This window comes from Cyprinus carpio, chromosome B19 (genome assembly GCF_018340385.1).
Source record: "Cyprinus carpio isolate SPL01 chromosome B19, ASM1834038v1, whole genome shotgun sequence".
In the NCBI taxonomy this organism is placed as follows: Eukaryota; Metazoa; Chordata; class Actinopteri; order Cypriniformes; family Cyprinidae; genus Cyprinus; species Cyprinus carpio.
In genome coordinates, this window is record NC_056615.1 from 17,478,154 (window position 1) to 17,491,519 (window position 13,366).

Below are 13,366 nucleotides of genomic sequence, written 5' to 3' on the forward strand. Positions count from 1 at the left end.
TCTATTCTATTCTATTCTATTCTGTTAATGGGTAAATGGCAAAAAAAGAAGCTTTGCAATAGTCTAGATCTACAGTCTGTGACTCTTATTCAAACATTTCTTTATTTGAAAACTTTTTTTTCTCTCTCTTCTCATTTCAGTGGGAGGAAATCAGCGGTGTCGATGAGAAATACAAGCCCATTCGCACATATCAAGTATGCAATGTGATGGAGCCCAGTCAGAACAACTGGCTCCAGACGGGTTGGATATGGCGGCAGGGTGGCCAGCGCATCTTCATTGAGCTGCAATTCACCCTGCGTGACTGCAACAGCATCCCAGGCGTGTCCGGTAGCTGTAAGGAGACCTTCAACCTCCTCTACGCTGAGTCTGACTGGGACCTGGGGCGTGTCACCCGCGAAGACCGCTACAGCAAAATCGACACCATTGCGGCGGATGAAAGTTTCACGCAGGGCGATTTGGGAGAACGTAAGATGAAACTTAACACCGAAGTCCGTGAAATAGGACATCTCAATCGCAAAGGATTCCATCTGGCCTTCCAGGATGTGGGCGCATGCGTCGCGCTGGTTTCCGTGAGAGTGTACTACAAACGCTGTTTGTCAACAGTGCAGAATTTAGCAGTGTTCCCTGATACGGTAGCTGAAGCTGCCTTCTCGACTCTGGTGGAGGTGAGAGGGTCGTGTGTGAATAACTCTGAGGTGGACACGGACAGTCCTCCCAGAATGCATTGCAGTGCTGAAGGGGAGTGGCTGGTGCCCATCGGGAAATGCAGCTGCAGCGCTGGGTATGAGGAGGGACACAGCAGCTGTGAGGGTAAGAAACACTCTTCTACCCAAAACTTTGTACTGTAGCACAAAAGTTTAAAACGCATAATGGTTTGAGTTTTACACACAGCAACCTTGGTGAGATCCAAGCAGTCCTTGCGGTCTCATAATTTATGCAGGTTAGCAGTGTTTTTTGCCAGATGATGAAAAGTTTGGTCTGTTTATTAAAGTAATAGTTCATGCAGAAATGCAAATTATTCTCAGTTACTCACCCTTAATTTTACACCTGCATGACTGACTTAACAACTACCTTACTAATTATTAATAAGCAGCAAATTAGGAGTTTGAGGCAAAAGTCGTCGTTAATGGTCTTTTCCATGTTTGTACAATTAATATGGACTGAAACATTTAATCTTTAAAAACTGCTAAAATATCATAAAAAAGTGATCAATATGAATCATTCACTATATTCGGAGTCCTGATAAAAATGAACTATTCATAAATATTTTTGCAGTCTAGTGAGCTGTTTACCAATGCAACTGGATCACTGAATCAGTGAGCAAAACCAAATCTGTCTCATTTATAAACCAATCATTCTGACTTTTTTTGTTAACTGGATTCACTGACTCATTTCAAAGATCTGACTCGTAAAAATGGTAACACTTTACAATAAAGTCCCCTTAGTTAATGTTAGTTAATAATTGTATGCTTAGGTTAGTTTTTTTTATAAAGCACATTTTAAAACCAGTTGGGTTCAAAAGTTGAAGCCAAAGTGCTATCCTTGTAGTATAAAACAGAATTAAGAACTAGACATTTAATGATGCTGCTGGACAAATCATATAATGTATGTAATGAACTAAGATTAACAAATGCTGAAGAAGTATTTTTTTATTGTTAGTGCATGTAAACTAATGTAGTAAATGAAACCTTAAATGAAATCTCAAGTGAAATCTTACTATAAATTAAAATCTATTGTATAGTGTTACCAAAAAAATTAGTTAATTTTGGTCTTTACACAAGTCTATAGTATGGCAACGGAAGACTTGGAATATAGCACACGAGTCTTATAGACTGCTTTAACATATCTTTTTGGTACTTTTTTTGCCATTTTTGACAGCCTCAGTCATCATTCATTTTCATTATGTTGAAAAAAGTTTTGAAGATATTCTTCAAAAATCTTTTGCTTTTCATGTAAGAAAGATATTCAGGTTTAGACCAACGTAAGGGTGAGTAAATGATGACACATTTCGTTTTCATTTTATTTAAAACCCATCTTCTTTTCAAATGTGGAGGATTTAGTCAGATTGCATTTTTAGATGTGTTACATGATGGTTTTAGAAGCTCCCAGCTGTTTGGTTAATTTTGACGTGGGCCAGCGACACTAACAGTGATCCGTTTGGTTTCACTTCAAGGGTCAGAAATACGTCAGCGCTGACTGAGAGTGTCATGCTCTCTGAGCTTTCTGTCTGTCAGTGTTTGGGTGGTGGAATCTCTCCTCCCACTACAGCTGTATGTCATCTCACCAGTGCGTCACTGCGTTATCAACAGCCGCTACATGGTGTGTGTGTGTGTGTGTGTGTTTGTCAGTGTGAGATTTCACAGTCCATCTTGAAAAATTGTGTGATTCAGTGTGGGAGTTGTAGTCAGTTCACACGTACAGCAGCAGGCTGTTATAACAGACCCTGTATTGTGTCTTTATTTTGTTATTGTTGTCAATGAATCATAAATCACTAAGAGGCATGTGATACGTGGGCGAAGTAAAATTATGAACAAATACATATTGGGCAAATGCAAAGAATTGCTGTAGTTTGTAAACCTGAAGCTATTTAATGATAAATGCATATGTTCGAAAGAGATGTGATACATAAACTTGTGCATACCTATAATTCTTATGTTTCATTTATTTGTTTGTTTTATTATTTTGCTCATTTTACATGACATTGCCAAGTTTTGGATAGGCTCCTTTAATATAATATAATATAATATAATATAATATAATATAATATAATATAATATAATATAATATAATATAATATAATATAATATAATATAATATAATAATATATATAATATAATATAATATAATATAATATAATAACTTTGTTCCTTTTTTTGGATAGGCTACTTTATAAAATATTATTTTTGTTGTTTTATAATATAATATCATAGAATAGAATATAAATTTAAATATTATAATAATATTATTAATTATTAATAATATAAATGTATGATATAATACAATATTATATTTTATATATATATATATATATATATATATATATATATATATATATATATATATATATATATATATATTATACAATCCATTATTTACAATGGTCACTTTTTTTGGATAGGCTCCTTTAAAATATATATGTTGTTCATTTTTATAATATAATATAATATATAATATAAACCTTTCATCAAAGTTGTCCTAAAACCAAAATGTGTTCTTGTCTTAGGACAACTTTGATTAACTTTTAATTATTTACTTGTGTTGATTAACTTGTGTAAAACCAACATTGTACCATGATATATTTGGTATGTAATAGCTATAGTACATGGATTATTTAGTACCGTATACATTTCAAACTCCCATGGTATTACTGTCTAATGACATTACTGTGCCATAGTATTACCACAGTATTTTTTGGGGTGGAGAGTGGAATGCATCCTTGTTTAGCATTTACTGTATGTTGTTCTTCTGAATGCGTGTTGTCTCTTAATTTCTCTCTCCATGCTTATGTCAATCTTCGCTGTCATCTCAGCTCTTTGATTAGTCCTGTAACCCCAGATGATCTTTTACAGACTCGGTCACACTCACTGTGGGTGAGACGGACTATCAAACCACACACATGATGCTCGCCATCTCCCACTCGCCCTTCGCTAACACTTCTTCTTAATTCTCCTCAGTGTGATGTCCAAACACAGCCTGTCCCTCACTTCCTGTTTCACCTCATTTGTGCCGCAGTATACTATTCACACATAACCACAATGACAGTTTACTAATCAACACTCACAGACATATGCAAATATGCCAGGGTCAAGGCAAGGCAGCATTATATTCAATCCCTCGCACTGCATCTTAATTTATTCACGGCTCTAATTAATTCAACTCCAACCTTTTAATACACAGAAGCCATTCATCCAGTGTTCATCGTCTGTTTGACTATGCCTTTAATTGATTTTTCCGTTAATTTCTGCCATACATACATTAACTTACAGTCACTACTGATAAGCTACCACTAAATATATTGTAGAAACTTAATTTTATGTAAAGTTGCTTTGCAACGATTTGTATCAAGAAAAGCGCTATACAAATAAACTTGAATTTATTTGAATTCAAACTTTTTTTTTTATTAACTTTAAAGTCAACAAATTTAACCTTTTTATTATTTTTTAAAGAATGTTCTGGGTTAAAATCAAGTTGAGTTTCTTTTTTTTATGTTTAGTAAGTAGTCAACTAGTCATTCACCTGAGGAGGGAGTTTCTTTTAGACTCCCTTTATTTTTTTGAGTGTTTAGCTGTGCCCACATGCTCTTTGTTTGAAAATGCAAGTGTGTGGTGCTTCAGATGTTTTAGTCATGATGAGCTGTAAGTGTGAATGGTGTTACTACATCAGAGAAAAGGCTTGTCATAACTCTCAAAAGAGAGGATGATTCAAAGGCCATCGATGAACAGAATTTCACACCACACATTTAATCACACAGGAAGACAAAAACCGACAGCCAATCAGAGAGCGGGCAGGAGCTGAGGAATGTGTGAAGGGACAGATTGGATGAGACCCGAGAGAGATAGATGGAGAGAACAAAGTAAATTGGAGAAAGATGGTAAACAGAGCATGAAAAACACAAAATCTTGTATTTAATATATGTGCTCTGACTAGGATTGTGATGCTACCCAAATTTTAGTATTGGATACCAAAACAAGCTAATTTGCACAAAGCTTGATGCTAGTTTCAATTCTATAGGAAAAACAAACATGCTATTGAACATGCTTCTTTGCTTTATTTCCTTTTACTTTTTTAGTATTAGCAAATTAACTTGAAACAATTTAATGTTGCCTTCTAGAATTTTTCAGTTTACTATTTATATAGGTTTTCCAAGTAATTACAAAATCATCAAAGACAATGAAATATAAGAGCAGTGAGTTTTTTTGGCAATATTCTTACATTATTATAGGGATGCACCGATATGTAAATTTTGTCCAATACGATAACCGATATGTTGGCCAATAAATCTATATCCAAAGTTTTATATACTTTTTGAGAGCCTGATTACAAAAAAGGTCTCATCATTAAAAGCCACACCCCAAACACTTCAAGATAAGCAGACTAGTTTGAACAGTGTACATTTTAAAAATAGTTTTACTCTCCCATTACTAAATTTCATCATAAAACATAATGCATAAATAATGCAAACAAGTCATCTCAAGTCAAGTGTTTCTGAAGGAAATAATGCATTATTTTTCGCCTTTAAGATATCGGCCAAATTTTCATATCGGGCTGATACTGATAACAGAAAAATTGAGCATTTATCGGCCGATACCGATATGGTGGCCGATATATCATGCATCCCTACATTATTACATTATTGTTACATATTATTGTTTATTATTTTAGTTACAATTTTTAATTGAATTTTTATATTTGTGTATTTATTTTTATTTTATCTGTATATTCTATTTTATTTTATTTGTGTATTTTTTTTTTTTTTTTTTTTTTTTTTTTTTAGTTTTATTTTGTTCTGTTTTTTTCTTTTTTTGGTTGTTTAATTTTGTTTTATGTCATTTTTTTGTGCTAACACACTGGATAATGCTGCGTTCCAGGCAGGTTTTTGAGCCTGTAAGTCACGACTTCAAACCACGACTCACGACTTTGTAGCATTCCAGGCAAGTCACGCCAAACTGCCTGAGCGCAAGGAATTGTAGCTAGATTATTAATTTTATTGCAATGGTATATTGTCCCAAAGTCTTTTTCTCACCTTGTACCACTTGCATAAACACCGCATTCGTAGGCAGTATTATCCGTAGGGGCTGCCATTGTTGTTTCGCGGGCTATGTGACGTCAGAGCGCGGAACTGGGAGTACATCGATCTAATACGAGTTCCCGGGTGGGAAGTCACGGGGTTTAACTGCCGTTCCAGTGCACTTTCACGGGTAGAAGGTTGGAAAAACACGGGTTACAGGTTGCCTGGAACGCGGCATTAGTGCTCATGCAGGTGATGCCACTTTGAGTCTGACTTACAACACTTCCTGACCCTTTACCCCTCTTTTCGTTATTTTCCTGTCTCTCTCTGTCAATAAAAGTTGCGAAAAATATACAGAATAACACAAAATATTCATTAATTCAAAGAAGAATAATGAAGCAGAAGTACAGTGGAGGGATAGAGGGAGAAAGGCATGAAGTATGGATGAGGTGGACTGAAGGATTGAGGGATGACGGGAAGGAGAGCTGGTGAATTTGAAGATTGCAGTGGTGTCACTCGGTGTGAGCTCAGGTCTCAGCTGAATGCTAATGAGATGGATGTGCGGGGCAGACTCGCCGCTCTCTCGGGAACTCTGAGCTATTGATCAGCTCTAATGCTTCACTAAACTGTTAAAGCACACTGTGGATTTGTCCGCTTGCTGTGTGCTGTAGGTCGGCACTTTTAGATGCCTGTTCGTGTGTGTGCGTGTGAGCAAGAGAGGAAGAAAGTGATGTTAATGAGTGAAGAATGAATGGCGATTCTGAAGAGTGTGAGTATGATTTATGTGTTCGCATCAGTGTGTGTGTGTGCGCAAGAGCGAGTGTGTTTTAACTAAATGGCTCGATAGTATTGACCCATGCCATGAGTAGCTGTTGATTGTGTCTGGAGAGGTTGTACTTGACAGGACTCTGTGTGTGTGTGTGTGTGTGTGTGTGTGTGTGTGTGTGTGTGTGTGTGTGTGTGTGTGTGTGTGTGTGTGTGTGTGTGTGTGTGTGTGTGTGTGTGTGTGTGTGTGTGTGTGAGTGTGAGGCCATGAGCCTCGAAGCATCACATTTAATTATTTGCAGGCCGCTGTGGGCCTGTGTTCTGTCTGAAAATGCAGGAAAGGATTTAGGGGTTACTGGAGCGGTATTTCTGATTTATGTTTAGTCAGTGATAAATGCAAATTCTGATAAACCGCGTGAAGTCTAATCATTACAGTTTAACACGTAGCAGAAGGATTTGTGGATATTTGCCTTGTTTTGTTCATCAGTTGGTCTGTCATCGAACATTTGAAGGTTTCAAGTTAACATGAAATCAAGATTCACGCTTTTTACTTTATTAATGCACAGTGCACATCTACAATTTAATTATTTTTTCTTTTGTTTATTCTTTTATTGATTTCACTTTTTTATCTTTTCTTTTTCTTTCTTGTTTTGTTCTTGCTTTCATTAGTGCTGTTTCACTTAGAAATATGTCAAGTTACAAAAATGAAATGGGCCGTGAGCAATGGAAAAAATTTTCTGTCATGTTTATTTTGTGACTGATTCATCAGTGCATGTAATTTTAAAGAAATAATTTCCTTCGTAACCTTTAATCAAAATAAAAACATTCTCCTCTTCTGAAACAACGTGTTTTTCCACTGATGACACTTAGGTCATGCAGGCAATTGGGTAATGTTAACTCTTTTATTTTTTTATTTTATTTTATTTTATTTTATTTTATTTTATTTTATTTTATTTTATTTTTATTTTTTTTATTATTTAAACATAAATTTAAAGAGCTTAATTATTTAAAGGGACAGACAACATAACTGCTGTGCATGCTTGTTATAAACACAACATTGTTGTGCATTATTGGGGAGACTGATATAGTTATCTTTATAGTTATTGTTCCTTTACTCGGGAATATGTCATGTTTTAGAAGTAAAATGGGTTGTAAATGCTGTTTCATGTTTTACTTAAAAGATGAGTCAGGAAGCGACATTTTAGTCACGTTAAAAGCCCATATGATAAGAGATCGTCTGAGATGTGCAGTATGTTTCTGACAGAGACAAAGCTTTCAGTTTTAGAATCAGATGAGAAGCGCTTGTCTCTCTATTTCTCTCCCACTCTCTGTCTCTCTTCATCTTTCTCTGAATGACTGTGTGAGTGGAAGCTTGATTTGAGGACAAAGTGGTAAAATGTTGAAGACCAGAGGGCAATTCAGTGTCCTTGCACACTGTGTGTGTGTGTGTTGGGGGCAGTGCAGGTCATCCGTTGTGTCTGTGGGTAGCTGCTGCGTGTCAGAGAGCAGCTGATCTGATGCAATTTGATGTACCAGCAAGTGCAGCTCTAGAGAGACCATCTGCTTTAACAAACACCTCGGCCTTCCCATTGTGCACATTTAAAAAAAAAAAAATTTAATGTGTGCATTTACTTTAATTTGAAGCTTTCCACCAAGTCCATTTGAGGATGAAACTAAAGACTTTGAGGTTGAAATAAAATGCTGTGAATGTGTAGAAAGGTTAGGTACTTTAATTAATTACAGAGATGGCAAAAACGAAGGAAAGAGAAGGACTAATGACAGGGAGAGAGTGGAGGAAAAAGGGAAAAATATAATTTGACATGTAAGCATGGGACTAAGTGTGTGTGTGTGATTTGTAGTAGTTTAATTAAAGGTGCCGTTGTAACTCACAGATGTATAATTAGTAAAGTCTTAAGTCTGCAGCATCTGCTGAGATCTTTCTGGTTTGTGGCGACTCTCACGCCAACGTCTGCCATATTTCCACACACACCCTTATGCAGCTTAGTTAATCTTTTGAAAGTTCTTTTGTTTTTGTTCTTTTTGTTGTTGTTCTTCAGTTTCTTTTTGTTCAGTCTATTGTTTTCTTTTATTTTTGATCTTTAGTTTGTGTGAATGTTCGTTTGTTCTTTTGCTTGTTTTATCTTTCTTGCTTTCATTTGTTTGTTCCTTTTGTTTGTTCTTTTTGCTTTTCTTCATGTTTCATTTATTTTATTTTTAGTTCATTCTTAGCTTGTTTCATCTTTCTTGCTTTCTTGCCTCATTTTTTTCTTTTTTCTTTCATATGTTCTTTTGTTCTTTTGTTTGTTTTGCCTTTTTCTATAATTCCATTATTAATTTTTTTCCCTCCATATACATTTTCACTTGTTTTACTGATTTTATTATTATTTGTTTTATCTTCTTTGGTCACACTTTATTTTAAGGTCCAATTTCCACGACTGACAAGCCATTAACTATGACTTTTGCCTCCAACTCCTAATTTAGTTAGTGTCATGCAAAATGTGCTTTATAAGTACTAATACACAGCCAATATGTTAATAATAGGCACGCTTATAAGCAACTAGTTAATAGTGAGAATTGGCTCCTATAAAGTATGTTCTTTCTTTCTTTCTTTCTTTCTTTCTTTATAACTCTTAAGTCTCTCATAGCTATTTGTTTCTCTCAGTTATCAGAACGTGTGGGTTAACGGGATACTTTACAGTGTGATGGTGAGATTATCGTGTGTGTGTGTGTGTGTGTGTGTGTGTGTGTGTGTATGTGTGCATGTTGGGGGGTGTGAAGGAAGACAGCCAGCTATTTGTGGCTTGGCACCCCAGTCTTTGTTCTGGCTGGCATCATGCCACCTATGCCCATCTGGTACAGGCTCTGTGATTCTTCCCCCGTGGACACTCACTAGTGTTCATCATCTCCAGAGCTGCAGCTTTAAAAATTCACACTTTCACCTGAGAGACTGCTGATCGTGGACAACTGCGTACAGTTAGCGCACATACGCATACAACCATATGCAAAACATGGGCTGATGGAGCCATTTGTCTCCTGGCACGTGGTGGGGCTCCTGTCTTTGTGTGTGTGTGTGTGAGTGAGTGTGGGTGGGGGAGTTTTTCTGCAGGTGTCTTGGGTCAAACAGAACTGGATCTGTGCCACAGGGTCACCTTCAACCTCTAGTTCTTTCTCTTTCACACAAATGCTCACTGAAGGGGGAAAAAAACATCTCAACAGGTTAATTTCTCCACAGAGCTACAAAACTGTGACAGTAACCACAGTAGAGTGTCATACATAAATTACACACATTAGCTCTGCTCCAAAACCCAGTGAGCTGCCTCGCTGCATACTGTCTACACAGGCAGGTGCCTTCTAAGGCAGCATCCCAACTTTCATGACACTTCACAAGTGACTGATTTGAAGTGCTCTACATAGACAGCAACCCTGTGTGCCACACAAATAGCGCTCTGCATGGGAGACTTCAGTTAATTTTCAGTAGAGTTTGATGTTAGCATGTTGTTAAAGGTTTAGTTCACCCAAAAATTCAATTTCTGTCATCAATTTCTCACCTTCATGCCGTTCTAAACACATTTTGTTTGTATTCAAAACACAAATGAAGATATTGTTCATTTAAAGATATATATATATATATATATATATATATATATATATATATATATATATATATATATATATATATATATATATATATATATATATATATATATATATATATATAATATATATATATAATATATATAAAAGCGATTTCTGTCCTTCCATTGAAATGCGTGCAACCCAAACCTTGTTGTTTCAAAAAGTTCATAAAGACATAGTAAGCGTTTTACATATTACAAGCAGTTTAATCCCAGGTTTCTGAAGAGAAGCAATAGCTTTATAAATTGATTAAAAGTTGATTAAACAAATAGAGCACATCAAATATGGTAAAAAAATAAATTAATGAAAAAAACTCAACCCTCTCAGAACAAAAGGTACAAAAGTCGTCACTGGGGTGGTACCCTTCAGTCTTAATTTCAATGACAAATAATTTTCAGCATAATTTTCAATTATATTTTATACTTAAATATGACTAAAACTTATAGCATTTTAGTCAAAAGACTATGACTAAGACTAAAATCAAAATTTTACCTTTCAAAAGCTACACTTTTGTACCTTAAGTGCATTAAAAGTACATATTAGTACCAAAATGGCACATTTATACTATACCCCAGTAACAGCTTTTGAACTGTACATGCTTGATATGTGAGAACAAACCTTTATTCTTGTGGAAGCTCAAATGTGTTTGCATGGCACCTGAGAGTAAGCCCTTTTGAGCTTCTGTTTGACATATTTGATGAGCTCAAAGATAAATTAAACACTTATGGGTTTGGAATGCCAGGTGGATGACAGAATATTAATTTTTGTGTGAGCTATTCCTTTAAGCTAATCAATTTTAACTACACTGAAATAAAATTTGAATCAATTATTTTCATTTTTGACTTAATTTGTTTTCATTCATCTCATTGTAATGCATTCTGGGACAGCAGTGTTGCCTTAATTTAGCTTATGAGGCAGGATAATCAAGTTGCATACCTTTTACAACAGCCATCACATACTGTATGATGCCCTCGAATTCTCCCTATGCAGGCAGGTCACTAGCTTTTGGACCGTAGCACTGAACACCATCAGGATTAGCATTAGTAGCATCTGTCCACCTATTTTATAAGCATCCTGGTCAAGGTGAATGAGTTTGTGTAAGGTGACAGTGTGTTCTCAGATTCCCTCAGTTGATGAAGATTTTCATGCTCCTCCTGAAACTGAGTCGTCAGCTGTTTTTGAGTGTTCCAAGAAGACACATTTTCCCGTGAGACCCACATGGGTTCTTGCATGCACACATCTTGCCTTAGTTATGCAAGTTCAGCTAAGGTTTCCAGACCTGCCACCAGGAGTATTTCAGCAGTCTGAAGTGATCCCGTGTTTATCCGATGATCTGATGTTCTGATCCCAAAACAATTCTGTGACTCACGGATCACCGTGACCTGGGTGCTGCAGTCTATCCTAAGAGATGGGTAATACGCTCTTAGCTGTTTGCAGGATCAGACCCATTAATCTCTTATTTATCAAAGCTGCTGTAGCTTTTAACCTGTGAACCTGGTGTGTGAGAGTGTGAATCTGTCTTTTAGCTTTTGTGAGTGTTTTTGCATAATCCAAGTTCTTAAATATTTTGTCCTAATTTGCACCACAACTGATCTCTCGGTTTCCTGATGTTAACTCACATTTATCTTCTGGAAAAATTTAAAATGTGCGGATTTCTATAACATCAATCCATCAATGAAATGTTAAAAATATTTACACACATTTATACACAACAATATACACATTTTAGCAGCACATTTTTTTGTTACATAAATGTACAGATTTATTTTTTTATTGTCATAAAATCTCTCCAAAATAAATGACAGCAAATAATTTTATGTTTTAAATTTGCATTAATAACTGGAACTTTTACAGCTTTGTTGTAACTCCATAATTGCTGTGAACTTAAAAAAAAAAACACTTCTGCTGGATAACGATGGCAAACAATGTACAACATTAGTGAATCAACCCATTTTTGCTGATGTTTCCAAGGCTGTCACATTTTCAAAAAAACCCATTTACATTAGCCAGCTAATGTTGTTCAGTATTTACATAAGCAGAATTTGCAAAATAACTTTTAAAAATATCACAGAAAGCCAAATGTTTGCATTTGCAAGGCATAAAAACACTCAGCATGATCTCCAAATACAAGAACGTAAGCACTGGCCTTAAATGCCAAGGGTCTGGTGGTTCTTGTCTGGTCTGGTTTTGCCTGGGTCTCGACTGTCCACAAGTGACAGTTGGGTCCTCCTGTGCTGTGGGTCAAGCTGCAAGGATGGGATTCACTGGGCCTGTGTCTTCACTCCTGCCTCAGGTATCACACTACAGAGTTGGAGTGTGTTTACGGATCTGCCACCTGTGCCGGCGAGTCTCTCCACTGTAGTCTTATCATCCCGGAGTGTCAGGATAGGTTTGTCTTGTTCTCTGAGCTGAGGGACTGCAGACTGGCAGATCTCCTGGCACTCGCTTGCCTTTGTATTTTGTAGTCGTTTGCTGCATGTCAAACCCTCCACCTCCGAATTGAGCAGATGACATTTCCAACAGCACCTGCGTCCCTCATAAGTATTTTTGGTTCTCTCTCTCTCTCACACACACACACACACACACACACACACACACACACACACACACACACACACACACACACACACACACATGCTCTCATGTGAGCCCATATGTGCTCACACTTGCGTGTGCCCATTTACACATAATACCCAGACGTAATGGCAGAAAAAGGGTGTAACAGTTGCTCTGTCTCCCTCTTTTTTCACTTGCTCTATCTTTTCATAGTAATTTCTCACTTTCTGTCTTCATTTCACACTTTGATGAGTAGATATCCATAAAGTCGGTTTTGTGTTTTAAATAAAATGTATTTCATGTTTGTTCAATCATATTCCGGTATAAACCGTGATGTTCTGATTGTTTAAAGTAATAGACCACCAAAGAAATGAAAAATCTGGCATTATTTGCTCAACCTCACCAGCTGTGTGAAGACGCTGCATAATTCTCCTTTGGTGTTTCATAGAATAAATAACTGCATGGAGATTTTGGGTAACACAAAGGTGAAATAATGGAATATTTTTTATATATATGTTTTATATATATAAATATTTTCCATATAAAAGTGCAATATTAATATATGGGCTGTTGATTTAATGTTAATTTGATGTGTGGTTAAAGAAAACACATTAAAAAAATTCATTATTAATTTTTTTAAATCCCATTAAAGGGGACCTAATATGGCCCTTTTTACAAGAT

The 13,366-nt window shown here is 36.1% G+C and overlaps 1 protein-coding gene across 2 annotated transcripts in view; it reads left to right on the plus strand.

Annotated features, from left to right (window-relative positions):
* The window catches only part of LOC109075309 (ephrin type-A receptor 7-like), a 129,422-nt gene that overhangs the window by 31,946 nt on the left and 84,110 nt on the right, over positions 1 to 13,366 (plus strand). For both annotated transcript variants that reach the window (XM_042746090.1, XM_042746091.1), the window contains exon 3: positions 141 to 810. In XM_042746090.1, the coding sequence (XP_042602024.1) occupies positions 141 to 810 (670 nt within the window). The remainder of the gene's footprint in view (positions 1 to 140; positions 811 to 13,366) is intronic.